General features: G+C 32.4%; 1 protein-coding gene across 1 annotated transcript in view; it reads right to left on the bottom strand.

Annotated features, from left to right (window-relative positions):
• Window positions 1–1,719: 1,719 nt before the first annotated feature.
• The window catches only part of LOC126887480 (uncharacterized), a 139,793-nt gene continuing 121,716 nt past the window's right edge, over window positions 1,720–19,796 (bottom strand). Inside the window, exons 4-5 of the mRNA XM_050655046.1 lie at window positions 12,732–12,973; window positions 1,720–11,092 (exon numbers count right to left, since the gene is read on the bottom strand). Of these exons, the coding sequence (XP_050511003.1) occupies window positions 9,567–11,092; window positions 12,732–12,973 (1,768 nt within the window). The 3' untranslated portion in view covers window positions 1,720–9,566. The remainder of the gene's footprint in view (window positions 11,093–12,731; window positions 12,974–19,796) is intronic.

Here is a 19,796-nt window from a genome sequence, read left to right as displayed (position 1 = left end):
CTAATTAAGACAAAAAGAAGAATGTATATGATTTATTTAATTCGAAATACATTTTACTGTTGTCTGAAACCAGAAAAAATGTTTATTTCATAAATAAATATTCTTTTTCGCTTAAATTCAATATTAAAGCTGCCACCCACCTGCCTCTTAGCAGTTTGACCATTTAATTTAAGCGAAAAGCAATGTTTATTTTTTAAATTAACATTTTTTCTGTTTTCTGACAGTAAAATGTATTTCGAATTAAATAAATTATATACATTCTTCTTTTTGTCTCAATTAATTTATTTAAAAAAAGTTGTAAAAAAAAATAATTATATTAATGTTTATAGTATTGAATATAGAATTAAATAGCCATTCAAATGAGCTATCAAACGACCCTTTCGCTTAAATTAAATGTTCAAACTGCTAAGATACAGGTGGGTGGCAGCTTTAATATTGAATTTAATCAAAAAACCATATTTATTTATCAAATATACATTTTTTCCTGGTTTCGGACAACAGTAAAATGTATTTCGAATTAAATAAATTATATATATTTTTATAGATATTCTTGTCTCAATTAATTTAATAAAAAAAAATTTTGGGAACCCTGTATAAATAATATTGTTAACGTTTATAGAGAATTAACCTTAAATGGAGAATTTAATAACCTTTCAAATGAGCTATCACACGACCCCTATTCTTATTTAAAAAAATCATCAATTGCGTCATCATGCCCAGATGGATGATGTCACTGTATGATATATATTATGTCAAAAAATTATAAGTTAAAAATAAAAATCTACCTGATTTGTAATTTATCTCCAGAGTCGCCCATTCTCGAGGAAACGAATTTATTCCAACTCAAACGTCCTCACTGTACCTATAACTTCAGAGGCTTATATCTTAAAACCATGATTGTTTGGAGCTATGCGCCTATTGAGTCTTTCGTACTACACATCAAGGACTACCAGATCCCAAAGTTTCAGAGCATTTAAGAGAGAGCCATTTCCCATAAGGTTTCTGCAGGGTCCTTTGAGGGGGGAGGGGGGGGCACATGGATCTTGAGGGTGATTTAATTACTTTTCTCTGATGCAAGGCTACTTAGTTTTACCACTCCTAGGATAAGTGGGTTTTCAATTATATTTTGGATGGGCCTAATTTTTGTTTGTTTGGCGGCTCTCGGTTTTTCTTTTTTTTAGGATTATTGAATTGATATTTATTTTCGTCTGGGGGGAGGTCATGACGCCCCTCTTGGATCCTGCACTGATCTGGTTGGTTGTTTGACCATTCGGTGAGAGCCGTTGTGGCCTTATGGATATCTCATGGAGACTATGCTACCCTTATTGTACCCATTTATTCGATTTCTTTTCCAATCTTAGCATTCATGTCCCGATTATTATTTTAATGTGCCCAGGAAATCTTGGGAACTAGCCTTGTTAGCTCGCTGGTGGCACACCATATGTGCATATGGGGTTAAGTGTGCACCAGGTCTTACGTGGTAGATCAAATCCAGGAGGTGTCTCTGTCGTGCAAGGTATAATGTTGTGTTTGGTTGAGTTTCCGACCATGTTCACGTTATTGATCATGTTCTCTATTGTTATGAATCGGCAACACCGTGTTGTTAAATTCCTGGTCTCACCTTCTAACCCTTCCCTTTTATCCTGGTAGCATCGTTAACCAGAAATAATAATAGAAAACATAAGGAAAGGAACTAAAAGGTATGTACAAAAGTCATAATACACAAAACATATTTATTTGCAGCACTAACGCTTAATAAATATCTTATACGTTTATATGTACAAATTATTAATAAATTATATAGAAATATTCATGTCATTTAGCATTTGATCTTGACTAGTTTTCCTCAACTAAATTAAATAACATGAACATTACAAATTACAGCCTATTTGACCAAAAGGTGAAATACTATTTCATAAAGAAATGGTAATCATTTTATTTGTAATAAAATTTACCAACTTTCAAGACAATTTGGTCCTTCTGTTTTCATTTGCCACTGACATTTTTACAGATGATAAGTTGGTAAATTTAATTTTATAATAGAAATGAAGTTTAAGCAAAATTTACTTAAATACCTATTGATTAAAAAAGCGACTTCTCTAAACTAAAGTGACCACAATTAAATCAGATTATTGTAAAATATTTTGGTCCGGAATAAAATATAAATCTAGATCTAAAACAAAATAGTCGAAAATGACTAGAAAGAAACTAGCTTATATTTTTCCTGTACGAAAAAGTGTGGGGTAAAAGTAGACCAGTGAGAATGATGGATTTAAAACTGCCCAGTGGTCTTTGGGAAAACATACAATTATAATAAACTTACTAATGAAGTAAAAACCTCAGGTGTAGGTAGACGGTACTTATATAATTTATTAAATTTTTTTTTTCTAAAATGATCCAAAATGGATAAAATCACACAAACGTTTTCGGACCAATCAGTCCATCATCAGGTGGTAGAAACCTAAAATAAGCAAACCCCTGCATTAAAAAAAAGGCCAAGATGAAATTTTGACTGTCTGAAAGTTAGGAAAAATTACAACATGTGGTTACTTACTTTAGATCTAAAGTAGTTGGAACTAGCTACATAATAATAATTATGCCATTTCGGCTACAACAATGTCGACAATGAGTTAACATCGACTTATTGTCGACATTTTTGTAGCCGAAATGGCATAATTATTATAATATTAAGGTCTTTTGACCTAAATATGTAGCTAGTTCCAACTACTTTGGATCTAAAGTAAGTAACCACATGTTGTAATTTTTCCTAACTTTCAGACAGTCAAAATTTCATCTCGGCCTTGTTTTTTAATGCAGGTGTTTGCTTATTTTAGGTTTCTACCACCTGATGATGGACTGATTGGTCCGAAAACGTTTGTGTGATTTTATCCATTTTGGATCATTTTAGAAAAATTTTTTTAATAAATTATATACCATCTACCTACACCTGAGGTTTTTACTTCATTAGTAAGTTTTTTATTATGGTATACAGCCAATGAGAGGAATCTTTTCCTTTTTATTTTTTTATTTTACAATTATAATAAATCTTGCAGCCTAGGTCAATATACAACTATGCTCCAGGCTGAAGTTTTGCTTTCGTGGACCCCATGATGGAGACCCCAAAGCAAAGAGAATCCACATTTTCACAGATAGCCAAGCTGCTATGCTAGCAGTAAAGAACCCACTCTCCAAATTAAAACTGTTGAGGAACTGCAAAGATCTCCTCAACAACCAGGAAAAAGATAAAGTGTTTTTAATATGGGTGCCGTGTCATGAAGGGGTGCATGTGAATAAACGAGCATATCTATTGGCAAAACAAGGCTTGATAGAATCCTTTGTAGATCCATAGCCTATCCGCGACATCACTAAAGATGCTACAAGAAACGAGGATTAAAAAAAATCAAGAATATTGATAAAAACTCTCGAACAGTTTGATGAACTTCAATAAACGAGAGATAGAATAGAATAGAAATATGCTTTATTGTCACTGAAAATACAAATTTTATGGACAAAGCTTAATTAAAGTCAGAAAAAATAAATAAATAATATCTAACAAAAACAATAACAAATACAATTTTCTGAAATTTGATAAATCGTCAATATAAAAAAAATATACATAAATACAAAATATAAGTTAATAAAGTAAAGAAAAAAAAAACAAAATCGATATATTGCAACAATTTATAGAAATTGCAAAGTGAATATACAACAAAGTAAACTATTTATAGACATAGGAACTAATAAGTTTAAGCTGCTGCATGTGACACCCAAATATAGATAAGTTTGGTTACTTGTACATTACTGTAATTTCTTAGTTAGTCATTAAGAAACTCTTCTACTGAATAATATGGTCTTTTAGATATATGAGCTTTTGTCATTTTACGGAACTTGGGGAAAGATGTTGCAGATTTGAGTTGTAAAGGAAGATGGTTGTATAGTTTTTTTGCGGAATATAATATAGATTTCTTTACTAACTCAGAGGACGGGATCGGTAAATAGACATCAAAATTTGAATTTCTGGTGGAGTAGTCATGACGAGACCTTGCTGGAAAGACATGCATGTGTTTACGAATTAAGCAAACAGTTTCTAAAATATATAAAGATGTAAGGGTTAAAATGCCGTGATCTTTGAAGTAACTTCTGCAATGTGTTGTTCTTCTGAGGCCAAACAGATACCTTATTGCTCTTTTTTGTAATTTAAAAATAACATCTAATTGGGCAGCTGTACTAGAACCCCAAAAAGGAAGACCATATCGAAGATGAGACTCGAACAAAGAAAAATATGTTAGTTTAGAAGATGCTAAATTGAGTTCTTTCGAAACAGATCTTATAGCATAGCAGGCTGAGGCGAGTTTCTTACTTAACACATCGATATAAAGGGGTATGAAGATAAAATCGGTCACTGAAATGGTGACTTGACATTGCCGTTTAGGAAACCACTTGAGGTAGGAACTCATTGGTCAACAGGTTTGAACCAGAAAAGATCGTAAAACTACCAATAAAAAAATTGTTGCAAAAACAACTTACAAAAATTACGGTTTGATAGTCAGGGCAATAACTTGTACCTACAGATGTAATGAGCTTATCTAATTATGCTTTCAAAGTAAATATGTCGTTATTTGATGTAAATTTTTTATACACCCCATTTCACTTATTCACCAATTGGTTCTACAAAAAATACAACAAGTAATGCAGGGAGCATACAATAAAAGTGATGTATTTTTTAAAATAGTTAAAATTTGGAGATAAAGGTAATTATTTTCATACAATTTTTTGAAATTTATATTTATATTTTATATAAATTTATATAATTTATGTAAATATATTTTACATAAAATTTATATAAATATTTAAACTTATATTTGCTTACAGCAAATATTTCTCTCCTAAGAGAATACTAATTTGTAGTAAAACATGCTAGATAAATAATGAACAGTGCCAAGACTATATATATAATGATGGCAACACTTTAATATCAATAATTATGTGTAGTAGTACCAATTTATCTAAGAAACTCATTAATATTCAGCTCAACAGAATGACATTGTTCGAGGCGTGAAATTACATAAATAAGGGATCATTTAATAAAACAGGTAGATCCCTTGTTTATGGAATTCCACACCTCAAACAATAGTTTAGATAGCTGGTACAACTATACTTTACTAATTGCTTGCAAGGCCTGCATCGCCTGTTGAACTAAAATACTTATATCAAATGGTTTTCGTTAAAATTTGTTACAAGAACTAATTATATCTATAACTTCAGAAGAATCCTGTTAATGTCAATATTTAATTTTCACACACGTAAAAAATTATTAAAACACATTTGTTATTTTTGTGTCAGTTGCACTACATAATGTCATTTCACATGTCAAAAAGGAACCTAAGGAATTTGAGAACAGAGCCCCAGTTTATTGTTGTCGATCAGGCTTATGTCGCAATAAACAACGATAATGCGATAAAATAAAAGAATTTTGAAAAAAAAAATAGCCGAGTTTGATGATATACATAGTTATAAACAAATGAAGATCAAAAAACGGTAAATTTTCGCTTTTTTCGTCTATTACCAAAAATGTACATTTTAAACAAATTTGAGAGCAAGAAACTCATAAATCATATAAAAAATCTTCAATATGGCGTTCGCTGAATATGTCTATCCTTATCGGTTGCTTAGAAAATTGCAAAATAAATAATAAATTTTGAGTTTTTATAAATATTCATAACCTATGTAAAAATTAACTTAAAACCTTCTTATTACACGGAATGCTGAGACGTTTGGTGCTTACTAAATTTCAAAGCAATCGGTCAAATAGTTTAAAAGTTATTTAATTTGTTTATCCCAAATTAATTTTTTTGCAACACTAAAGTCAGAATATGATGAAGTTACAGTAATACTTTGGATAGTTTATGAAAGAAGAAGATTTACACTATTAACTTAATTAAAAAAAAAATGACAAAAAATAATTTTAAATATTGCAAAATTATTTTGCAAGAACATGTGAATTAAAAAAAGGAGGGGGCTAACTTCGTCCCTAATTGTTCTAGGACAATTGTTTTTCTTTCTAAATGTGTATAAAAATTCAGTCTTTCTAAATATGAAAAAATAATTTTTCTACGGGAAACGGTTAAAAAGGTATTCTAATTGTTTATAAGTAAGCAAAAAATCAGCATGTTTTTGCAAAATAATTTTACACTGTTTAAAATTACTTTTTGTCATTTTTTCTAATTAAATGATTAGTATAAATGTTATTCTTTCATAAACTGTCCTAAGTATTACTGTCCGAATGCTTTAAAAGCGAAAAGGACACCGCACACATCTTATGGAAAATATAATGTCATTCAAATGAAGTAAAAGTTATTTACATGAATAGATGCTTCCTGAAATTTCAATAATTTGATTACATTGCGCCAACTCTGTATTTTGATTAACAAGAGCGTAAATTGATAAAAATAAATCTAAAATCAAATAGGAATGTACGTGTGTCAAAGAGAGAAAAAAGATCTTGTGATTCACTTACTCCATAAATCTTTCTCGAGGGATTAAGGCAGATGCTTACTCTTATCTTTTCCTATTATTATTGATAATAAAATAGGTATAATTTGGTTAGTTGTACCGCCTCTAATCGGCTTAAGCTAGTGATGAATAGACTGTATTCAATAGCCGCTAGACTAATATTATTTATGAATGCCAGTTTCATGGACTTCAAAATGCGATTTCGATAAACTTTAATTACAATTAACGCACTAATTAATCAAATTTCAGAGCTGGCGTAATGCGTATCAAATTATTGAAATTTTAGGATGGATCTATTCATGTAAATTATATTTTCTATAAGATGTGTGCGGTGTCCTTTATCGTTTTTTGATCGTCATTTGTTTATAACTATGAATATCATCAGAATCGGCTGCAGGAAACATATAGGTTATTAATATAGATGTCCATACTACTCAAAAAATTTGGCTTCTGCCTGGAGGGGGATGTGTCACAAGAAAAATCTTATTTCTCTGGACTACAAAGCAAAGTCATAATTCAGGTCTATTAGCTGATTTAACTGCACACTCTTTATGCAATAGGTACGGGTCATTCCATTTCAAATCACTCAATTTTGGAGCAAAAAAAATTTTGGACCTCCGATTTGTTTGAAAATTGGTATATAGCTTCTGCGGGACGTATTCCCAGATAGCACAAGTACGTTTTATGGACATCCAATGGACGTACATCTGTGTACATTGGAACGTCCAATGGACGTCCCGCTAAGGTACAATGGACATCCGATAGACGTCCAACGAATGTCCAGAGTTCACAAAATTGGACGTCCATAGAACGTCCGCTACAAACGTACATTGTACGTTGTATTGAAGCTTTCATTGTACACCTTATGTACATTCAATGTACGTCTTATGAACATTTGTAGGGCACTTTTCAGAAAGAAATCTAGTATCTATAATTTTGTGAATACATAGCAAAAAGCCTTTATAGGAAATAGTTCCTTATAATACTAAACTTATACTTAAAAATATTACACAAAAGACCTTTTTATTTCTCTTTACTATAACTTCATTATAATATATACTTTATTATAGGAACTAGGAACTTCGTTAATGCACGACTGCACTTGCACGATAAACAGAAAACACAAATATATCACAGGATGTATTTTCATAAAAACGAGATTCAGATAATGACGCCCTAGGAAGCATGCACATTAAAAGAGGTTTAATCTCTGTTATGTTTCAATGTTTCTGTTCCAAACTATTTTTAGAGTCAGTACCGTTGTTGTATATTACAAGCGCGTTTGCTATTCTGTGAATTATCATAAATAAACCATCCTTCAGTATTCCACAACAATTAACAGCGATAATCCCCTAAAAGTACTTGCCTACGTAAAGTATCAATGGAAAACATAATATTTTAATAGAAGGGGCTCAAAAATGTCATTATATGGCATTATAACAAGTTACTTTGATTCAAAATAAGCTTTTGATCAAATTTTATAGTGTAGAAAACGTTAAAATACCGTTTTTTACATTTTTCTCCATTCCCAAAATACATCATAATCGATTTGGCTGAAAATTTGCCCACAAAAAGACAAAGCATAGGACTTTAAGTGGTGAGAAGGATTTGAATTATATTAAAATACCAAAAAAGTTACATGCAATATTATAGTCAAAAACATAGGCGTTTAGTGTAAGTACACTTAACTCGAAAATATCGACCTCACGACAAAAATTGTTAAAAAGAAATTGTAATAATTGTAAACACGATTTATTTGGAACAATTTCAGTTCCTACCATTTTTGTCGAAAAGTTAAAAATGGTGGAGATATTGAGCAAAACAGGTTCTCCTTTAATATCAAGATGGCGGCTAACGTAACGGAGGAATTCATTCGTGATTTTAAATTTAGGCTACTATTGACTCCCCTAAAGATCAGAAAAATAAAATTTTAGGCAGCTCGGCATTCAAGGTCAAATACTATCCCGACTGGACTAATAATATATACTTTGGAGTCTGATATTACTGCATGTAACTTTTTTGGTATTGTAATATAATTCAAATCCTTCTAACCACTTAAAGTCCTATCTTTTGGCTATCTGTGGGCCAATTTTTAGTCAAATCGATGATGATGTATTTTAGGAATGGAGGAAGATGTAAAAAAACGTTATTTTAACGTTTTTTACACTATAAAATTTGATCAAAAACTTGTTTTGATTCAAAATAACTTGTTATCATGCTTACTATTAAACTTATTATTCTTTATTACTCTTTCTATTAAAATATTATGTTTTTCATTGATACTTTACGACAGAAAATGTAAATTTGTTTAAATAAACACCAAATCACTGTAAAATCGCATAAAATAACATTTTGAGAAAAAAAGAAGAAGAAGATTTTTTGACCTTAAATATCTTATTTTTACGTCCCGCAGAAGCTATATACCAATTTTCAGACAAATCGGAGATCCAAAATTTTTTGCCTGAGTGATTTGACATGGAATGTACAGCTGGTTCCAAAAAAAACTGATACGACTCTTAAAGCGTATTTTGTAGAAAATTGAGCAGTGTACTCTCTTCTACTTCTTCTTTTGTTTTTGGCCTCGCTGCAAGGCAATTACCAGCACGATTTATAGGCGATCTTGATGTAGTCTGGCTCTAAGCTATATCAAAATCGCTGACTATGTTCTTGTAAAAAGCTTTTGATGAGGTGTGATATAATGAATATGAGTTTAATTATATTTAATTTATTAAAGTTTGAAGGATAAATACTTATTATTTACATACTGTCACTGTCACTGCCGAATCTTAAAATTTGTCAGATAACTTCAACCTCAAAAAATGGCTGTGTGTTTGTTTATTTTATTATTTGTCTGTCATAATAAATATAATATAATGTCAGACCAATCATACACTGCTCAAAATGATCAAATCTTACTAAGAGTCGTATCAGTTTTTTTAGGAACCAGCTGTACCGTACTCTAATTTGAAAAACAATGCCTAAAAATATCTAGTGCATGATCAAAAAACATTTATTTTCGAGTTATTGCTACATTTCCTGATCTTTTTGATACCTCACTTTTTAACTGACACTGGTTCGAAAGAGTTCACAACACTATCATAACTTGGTCTCGTCGCATCGTCCAATGGAAAATCATATTCTGGAATTCTAAATGCTTGCCTCAGTTCTTGCCACTGCTCCTTATTAAACGACTTCATGAAGTTCAAAAGCTTAATTCCAGGTATTTCCTGCAGCTCTTCTTCGCCTACATTATAATCAGGATCTATACTTGGTGGCTGGTAAGACTTCGATGGCACTGACCAATTGTTGGAAAACTCACTATCCCTTGGTCTTTGATTTTTAATAGGATTGATTAAACCTAGTAGATTTTCGGGTTGAGGTGCTAGCAAGCCAGCTTGTTGTGGATCGGGACTGGTCGACTCAACAAAAGTAGGGTAATCGGGAGTAGTAGCTTTATAGTCTGAGTGAAAATTAACAATTGTATCTAGAGGTGGGACTAAACCTACATCGTATGGGTTAGCACTAGTTGTTTCAACGGAAGTTGGATAGTTAGGAGTTGTAGCTCTAAATTTAGATTTAAATGCAACCCTGGGTGCTTCTTTAGGTGGAAGCAGTCCAATGTCGTTCGGGTTTGGACTTGTAGAATCGACATAAGAAGGATATTGGGGAGTTGTTGCTTTGAAGTTTGATTCAAAATTCACGTGGATGTTTTCATTTCCATTGATTTTGTCTTTGTTGTTTGGAGGTAACAGTCCAAGATCATTGGGATCGGGACTCGTAGGATCTACATAATTGGGATATTGTGGCGTTGTTGCTTTAAAATTTGACTGGAAATTTATTATGACCTGGTCAGTATTATCTTCATCCCCATTAGGAGGCAGCAATCCAGCATCATCTGGATTGACACTGGTCTGATCTACAAAAGAAGGATAATTAGGAGTAGTAGCTTTGAAGTTTGATTCAAAATTTACACGTATGGGAGGGTCTTTAGTATCTTGTGAGGAAAGTTGTTCAACTTCTCTTGGTGGGACTAAACCAACATCATCGGGTTGAGGACTAGTGTTGTCAACTGATGTAGGGTATTGAGGGGTTGTGGCTTTGAAATTTGAATGGAAGTTTACAACATTTCCTTGTGGTGGAAGAATTCCCAATTGGTCTGGGTCTACACTGGTAGGATCTACTAGATTAGGATATACTGGTGTGGTAGCTTTGAAGTTGGATTTAAAATTAACTTTAAATTGACTTTGTTCGTTAGATCCTTCTAATTTTTCACGAAGTGCTTTGGTTAGTTCATCTTCTGATGGATATTGTGGGGTCGTGGCTTTGTAATTGGAAGGAAAGTTTACTTTAATGGTACTGGCTGTATTATCTTGTCTACCGAAAAGATCTGGATCTACAGCAGGTGGTAATAGCTCAAGTGACAATCCGTTTTCTGGTAACGTATCTATTTTCTTGTTTGCCGATTGAACTGGTGCGAGTAATCCAACATTATTTGACGACTGAGTTGTATCTTCTATGGTTTGAGGATAAACAGGAGTTGTAGCTTTGAAATTAGATTTATAGTTGACTAAGTTGTTCCCTGAAACAAAAAAGTTATTTCGTTATACCTATGTGTATGATTTTAAAACAGTACTTCCGGTTACAACTATGGAACCGGAAGTCCGAGGTTAAATTGCCCAGCTTTAATATCATCTTTGGATTATAACCTTTCATTCCACATCTCATTTGTCATTTTATATCTTCTAGTAACGGATGGGTTGTGTTTGTGTGACACGATGACACGTTGTAAGACACGATGGTTCTTTTCATTGATTTTAGACAGGCTTTCAATCGAGCCAAAAGAAGGGAAATATTCACAGTATAGCAAGATATGGATGTTTGTCCACAACTTATTAGAACGATCAAATTAACTCTCCAAAGGACAGTGAATAAAGTCAAGATAAACGATAGTATAACAGAAAGCTTTGAGGCCCAAGAAGGAGTGCGGCAGGTTGGACCATTAGCACCTATAATGTTTAGCATAAAAGGTTATACAGGAAGTAAACGTTAATAGAACAAATCAGATCCACCACAAAAAAACATCAGTGCTTAGTATTTCGGACGATTTGTTAATCTTGGCTAGAAACAAAATAGAACTGATAGAAACAGTCATGAAACGCAAAGAGAAAGCAGCAACCAAAGGATTGTATATAAATGAAGTAAAAACGAAGTACAGTGGAACCCCGATAAGTCAGCCTCCGATAACCCGGAAGTCCGGCTAATCCGGATATATTTTCATCAGACAAAACAAACATTTTTTCACTTTGACTGAGTTTTTACCAAGAAATAAACAATACTGTATGCACCTGTATGTAATTGAGATGTAATTTATACCTACTGTGCATGTTTTCATGTTTTTGCAATCATAATGTGTATTTGTTTATTATTTACATTTGTATTTGTATTTTGTTAATTTTTACCATATTCTCCGGCTAACCCGGATTTTCGATAACCCGGATCGGCCGCGGTCCCGATTAATCCGACTTATCGAGGTTCCACTGTATATGGAATGTACAAATAAGCAAATCGGTCGGGGTAATACATAACAATGACAACAACAAAGGGAAAACAACATAAATTTAAAGAAGTTGAAAGATTTGAATACTTACGAATTGTCTTTACAAGAAAATCTAACTATGAAGAAGAAACACAGAAAAGAATTGTGTCGGGCAACTGCACTATATATATGCTCTCAATGAGTTAAGAAGTAAATATATATCTCGAAGAGCACAACTAAGGACCTACAATACCGTAATAAGGCCGATAGTGACGTCTTTTGAAACGTGTGTTAAAAACGTGTGTGAAAATACTGCGCAAAATATTTGCAGGGAAAACTTAAATGGATAATGGACAAGAAGAACAGATAACGAGCTAACTGAGATCTATCAAGAACTAGAACCTAACATATTAGTGATAATTAGGGCGTAAAGACTTAGATGGTTGGGACATGTGCAAAGAAAGATTCCATCTAGAATTCCCATAATGTTTCTAGTACATTGGCAGGCACTAGGTGAAGGGAAGACCGAGGTCAATATGAAGCAACAAAGTTAAAGAAGATATGAGAAGACTTAACGTAACGAATTGGTAAAAAAAAGCAACTGACAAAAGGGAGTGGAAAAGAATAGTACTTAAAGCCACATGTCTATATGAATAGTACCTACTGATTTAGTTTTACTTACTATTTTTATTGGATGAGAAGTTAATGGCCTTTCCTCTTCCTTGAGAATTTGTTCTTCGTTGTACGTTCGATAAATTAGTGTTCTCGTTTAAGTCGTTGGTTAATGGTTCTGGAGTTGACGTCTGTTTGAGTATTTGCGTAGACCAGGAACTTGGAGGGAAATAGGTGGGTTGATCAGTAACGCTCTCGTCTTCGCTTTCTACGCCTACGAAGTCTCTGGGTGATAGATTTTGCTCACCGGTTCTAAAAAAATAGAAATTCTACTGAAAAAAGTAAGCGTAGTAGGTACGTATATCGATAAAATAGACATATAAAAAGTTTTTTTTAAACCCGAAAAATAACAAAGGAATGAATTTATTAAACACAATATTTAAATTAACACCAACGTGATAATAACAAAACCTAATGAAATTATTATAATACTAGCAGAAGAACAACAAGGTTTTAGGTCGTGAGAATCATGTACAAGAGAAATCATTAGAATATAATAAACCGGCATATTCGTTTCGTAAATCTTAAGAAGGCATTTGACTAAGGAATTCCGTTAGTCCTCTATTGTTCAAATTGATCATGGATGAAACAATAAAAAAATTAAGGACTAAAAAACGATACCAAATGGAAAAAAAATCTTGAAATAATCTGCTATGCAGACGATGTAATGCTAATCTCTCAAAGTGAAGATGATTTGCAACGTATGATGCACCAATTTAATATACCTGACCGCCAAAAAATTTAATTTTTCCAAAAAGACAAAATGTATGGTTATAAAACCGAATATAATAAGATGTAAATTAGAGCTGGAGGGTCAAATAATAGAAGGAGAAATAATGGAGTTTAAATCTCTAGACATCACACTATCTAGCTACGGAAAGCTCGAAATAGAAGTGGAAGATCAAGTGAATAGAGCAAACAGAGTTGCAGGTTGCCTGAATGTGAGAATATGGAGAAATAAAAATGTTTTAAAAGAAATGAAAGGCAGAATTTACAAAACAGTTATCAGACCAATAATGACATATGCGGCAGAAACACGTCCTGTCACAAAGAGGACACAAATAGTGCTAGAAAGAGGTGAAAGCCCTTCGAAAATTCGATGGCAAGACACTATGGAACAGAGCTAGAAGTACAGATATATGACGGATATGTGAGGTGGAGAACATTAATAACTGGTTAAGAAACAGAAGAGTAGAATGGATTGACCAAATAAGCCGAATGACAACAAATAGGACGGTGAAAGACGGTTCCCCAATAGGAAGATGATCAGTGGGAAGACCACGAAAACGATGGAACGACAACTTACAGGAGACACATTAAAAAAACAGACAGGGTCATGTTTACACAAAAAGAAGAAGAAAAAGAAAAAAAGTACAATCACAAAACACAAAATACAAGGATATATTTCATGAGTAGGTACATTTGGAAATTCTATAATTTATGTCAGATTTATTCTCACCGGTCCAAATAATAGTTACATAGTTTTCAGCGTGGATACATAATATGGTAGTGGAGCCCAAGCGGGGATTTTTGAAGTTACTCGAGCGCGTCAGATTATTACATGGGGAGAAACCTTGTACCCTGAAAATGTACCTCTACTATATATTGGCTCTTAATGCAGGGGAGTTCGTTAGGAGGTGGGCGAAAAAAAAATTATTAGAAAAACTCAAAATCGTCAAATTAAGATAAGGTAAGTAGTCTGGACTGATTATCGGAGAATAGGCCATTTTTGGGAAAAGTTATTTACCAGCAATTTTATTGCTGGAATCGAATTATAAGATCCTATATATTAATAATATAGGTATGGAAAGTCCTTAGATAGTGTGCTACTTTTTTTATAAACAAAATGGCGCCCGAAAATCGTATTTTTTTCAATTATTGCTCTATAACTCCGAAGATTTTAACTTTACGACAAAAACACTCAAATAAAAATTCACCGTGATTAAATTTTGCATAGAGAAGTGTTTTTCACGATCTGCTCCGACGAAAATTTTCCTCAGAAAATGCGGGTTTTCCCAACAAAATCTTTAATTTTCAAATAAAGTTTTAGATAAGTAATTATTTACCAATAATTAAATAATTTGGTGAGTTAAAAGCCTTCTTGGTTTAGATTATAGTTCCAGAAGCTGGTGAAAATTAAACGAATATTTTAGCAACAATTCAATTGTTAATTAATAATTTAGAGTCGCAATAATAACCAAAATAATTATGATACACTGATCAAACTTTGAAATCTTATAAAGATGAGATGCCTATTTAACATTTTGTCGACAAAATATAAATTTTTTATTTTTTTGCATAATCTTTAAATGTTTAAAAAAGATAGTTATAAACAAATTAACGTTTCTCAGAAAGTTTTTATTATATTATAATTTTAAAAAATAGCTAAAATGCGCATTTCAAATATCTTGAAAATGAATGCCTTAAAACTTTTTTGCAACCATTTACAAAAAAGTTATGAAACAGCAAAGTAAACATACGATTATTACGGTGTTTATAATTTTTTTTAATTGTATAGAATTCTAATTATAGAATAATACAGTACCGTAGCTACCCGCCCACATACACAACTCGCGCGAGTTTAAGCATGTCAGTCGCTTCGAGTGAACATTTTATCTCCGGCTCTGTATCAAGCCTACTTTCGCGCTAAAAATTACAAAAAAAAGTATTTTTAATCTTTGATTAAAATATAACCATTGCACTAATTTTTGACATTCTTTGTGAGTAATTAGATTGTACCATAGACTCACTTTTAAGCTTTGAAACAATTAAAGCAAATTATAAACAACGGAGAATTCGTAAATTTACTTTGTTGTTTCATAACTTTTTTGCAAATGGTTGGAAATTTTTTTAAAGCATTCATTTTCAAGACCTGTAAAATACGCATTTTAAGTATTTTTTTAAAATTAAAATATAATAAACAATTTCTGAGAAATGTTAATTTGTTTATAACAATTTTTTTTAAACATTTAAAGATTATGCAAAAAAAAAAATTATATTTTGTCGACAAAATATTAAATAGGCATGACACCTTTATATTCTTTCTAAGTTTGATCAATGTCTCATGATTATTTTGGTTGTTATTGCGACTGTAAATTGTTAATTAACAATTGAATTGTTGCTAAAATATTCGTTTAATTTTCACCGGCTTCTGAATTTATAATCTATAACAAGAAAGCTTTTATTTCACCAAGCTATATACTTATTGATAAATAATTACTGGCCCAAAAAATTTATTTGAAAATTCGAGATTTTGTTGGGAAAACCCACATTTTCCGAGGAAAATTTTCGTCGGAGCAAATCGGGAAAAACATGTCTCTATGCAGAATTAAATTGCGGTGAATTTTTATTTGAGTGTTTTTGGTGTAAAGTTAAAATCTTCGGAGTTATAGAGCAATAATTGAAAAAAACACGATTTTCGGGCGCCATTTTGTTTATAAAAAAAGTAGCACACTATCTAAGGACTTTGCATACCTATATTATTAATATATAGGATCTTATAATTCGATTCCAGCAATAAAATTGCTGGTAAATAACCTTTCTTTGTACTTTACTAATTAGACCAGCGTATTATAACTATTTTTTTTTTCAAAATTTAAAGATTATGCAAAAAACAAATTTATATTTTGTCGATAAAATATTAAATAAGCATCTCATCTTTATAATCTTTATAAGTTTGATCAATGTATCATGATTATTTTGGTTATTATTGCGATCGTAATTTGTTAATTAACAATTGAATTGTTGCTAAAATATTCGTTTAATTTTCACCGGCTTCTGGAATTACAATCTATACCAAGAAAGCTTTGATGTCACTAAGTTATTTAATTATTGATTAATAATTACTTACCTAAAACTTTATTTGGAAATTAGAGTTTTTGTTAGGAAAACCCGCATTTTCCGAGGAAAATTTTCGTCAGAGCAAATCGTCAAAAACAAATCTCTGTGCAGAATTTAATTGCGGTGAATTTTTATTAAGGTGTTTTTGTTGTAAAGTTAAAATCTTCGAAGTTATAGAGCAATAATTGAAAAAAATACGATTTGTCGGCGCCATTTTGTTTATAAAAAAAAGTAGCACACTATCTGCGGACTTTGCATACCTATATTATTAATATATAGGATCTTATAATTCGATTTCAGCAATAAAATTGCTGGTAAATAACTTTTCCATGAATTTTGCTAATTAGCCCAGAGTAATGCAAAACAGTGTATATTTCAAAAATCTGACGATTTGAGCGGAGCGTAAGGAAATGGGTGAGTTCCAAAGTTTCACAAGAAAAAAGCGAATACATATTTAGCGAAATGAATGACAGATAGAAAAACTAAAAAATACGTGCTCAATATTTTTCAAAAATCTATCGAAATACCAAACACGAATTGCCACGGAGAGAGTGGGGGTAAATTTAATATTTTAAATACGAATACCGAGTTATTTCGCGAAATGAACATCAGATCGAAAATCTGGAAAATACACTTATTCAATATTTTTGAAAAATCTATCGAACGTAACCAAACACGACCTCCCACGGGGGTGGGGGGGTTACTTTAAAATCTCAAATAGGAGCCCCATTTTTGTTGCAGATTTGGATTCCTTACGTAAAAATAAGTAACTTTTATTCGAGACATTTTTTCCAATTATAAACTCCTGGACAAAATTAAAGCACCACTTTAATTAATCTAAATATTTACAATATGAACACAAAATAAAACTAAGTTGCATTGAAATAATAATAAACACCTACAAATAAGTCCAACATGACTTTACCATGACCTAAATTTGCCTTATTGTTTCTTTAAAAATTTGTTTTTGCCGGAAATGCGTAAATAAGCTAGCATAACTCTAAATTGCAAAAAGAAAAAAATCAGTAAAGTAACACAATAAAATGCATCTGGGTCAACACTAACACCGTGTAGGCCCTCCTCTACTTCTTATGACTGCATTTATGCGTCGAGGCATGCTTGATATCAAATGTTCAACAAAAGCTTGCGTAATATTCTCCCATTCTTTAATAACGGTCTCAATGAGTTTGTTGTGATTGGCAATAAGGGGTCTAGACTTCGAATCTTTTTTTTGAGATAGTCCCATTGATACTCTATAGGATTCATGTCCGGGCTGTTAGGTGGCCACTCTAATAATGGAATATCAACATCATTTAGGTAGCCAATAACCTGTCGAGCCACATGAGGACGAGCGTTGTCTTGCATGAATAAAAAATTAGGTCTAAGAAACGGAGCAAACGGCATTACATGTTCGACAATAATGTTGTCTAAGTAATAATGGGCATTCATATACCTCGTACGTATGGGGACCAACTCCGTACGAGCTTCAAAACAAATTCTCCCCCAAAACATTTTTGAGCCACCACCAAAAGGTACTTTAGGAGAGATATTGCAGCTGGCAAACCTTTCTCCTCGCCTTCGCCAGACACGCTCACGACCAACTAGAGCTTTTATGCCTACTCTAGTCTCATCGGAGAAAAGAACTTATTTCCAATCATCGATGGTCCAATTTTGATTCAATCTTGCAAAATTCAATCACTGAACCCTGTGTTCTCTGGTAAGCAAGGGTTTTTTGGTCGGTTTCCTGTTGCTCAATTCTGCTTCATGTAAACGTCTTCTAACTGTTCGAGACGATATCGCGACATTTCAAACATCTGCTAGTTCATTTTTTAGCAAATTGTTGATGACTCACCTATCTCTGAGAGCACGTTGTCTCAAAAAACGATCATCAATTTGTTTAGTACAACGTTTTCGCCTTTGCCCTGGTCTTCGATGGTACGACCCTGTTTCATTATATCGCCTCGCCTTGCGACTGATGCTGGAATGATGTCTTCCTAACAAACCTGCAACGTATCGCATTGAATATCCTTCATCTAGGAGAGTCGATGCTCGCACTGCCTCCTCCATTGACAAGTTTCTTTGGCGGTTCATTTTTTTTTATTTGATTTTTATGCAAATGAACTTTCATATATGCATGTGATGAAAAATATCAAAATGAAAAGCTTGTTTCTCACAAGAACTTTGCTTTAATCTGCACTTTTTATGAAAAGTTTAACTCACTTTTAGTCTAAAACGAAGTTTAATACAAATTATTGACATTATTGTTAAAACAAGACTATTATTTTAGCTTACATAACAACTGTCACTATCAAACAAGGTCCATAGGCAACTTGTCGTACAGTAAATGATCAATAAACAAAGATTATTGAGAAAAATATAAGTGGTGCGTTAATTTTGTCCAGGAGTTTAGATAGATGGCACTATAATCGGAAAAAACGATTTTTGGAAATGAAAAATTAAATTAAAAATGGAAAATCCACACTAAAATGGAAAACTTTACTTAACTTTTTTTGGTTTTAGGATCTACTCTTTATAACCCAATAGGTAGCAAGCAAGCAAGCAATTTGATTCAACCCGACCTGTGGGAGATGTCCACCCTATCGAAAAGTACATTCGGGTGTAACAATTCATTGGGGCGAGGTGTTTTGACCCGAGTAAAAACAGAGATCACCCCACCTCGCTCCAATGCCCCAGGCCATCCCTTTCCCCCCATAGCACGCTGATGCGCGATGGGGGCACAACTATCCTAGCCAAGTGCTCTTCACAATGGAATCCTGGGTAATAAGATTCCATGTGGTACCCTAATCGAATGCAAAAAAACTAGGCCAGCGTGAAGCGCTCTATGCCTTTATCTTCTTAATTACTTATCCGCGGAAACCCAATAGGTCCCCATAATGCTAGAGTGACAGCACATTTAGCATACTTTGCTCCCCTACCATAGCATTTTTTATTATGGAGAAATAGAATCGTTTTTGAAAACGGCAATGACACATATTAAAATGCATCAAGTGCCTAATAAATATTACAAAATTATATTTGTATATGATTCACCCATGGGAATATAAAAATTACTTGTTATTTATTTTTTATTTAAATTTTATTTAATAAATCATTACCTAATCGTTAAAATGTTTTGTTCTCAAGAGATTCGTATATAAATATGCCAAATGTTAATTAATAGACAATTAGTAATGACATACATAGTATATAGAATATATTAAATATATATTGTTAT

This window comes from Diabrotica virgifera, chromosome 6 (assembly GCF_917563875.1).
Source record: "Diabrotica virgifera virgifera chromosome 6, PGI_DIABVI_V3a".
NCBI classification, from domain to species: domain Eukaryota; kingdom Metazoa; phylum Arthropoda; class Insecta; order Coleoptera; family Chrysomelidae; genus Diabrotica; species Diabrotica virgifera.
The sequence above is the reverse complement of the archived record's forward strand: the minus strand, read 5'-3'. Positions and strand labels throughout refer to the sequence as shown.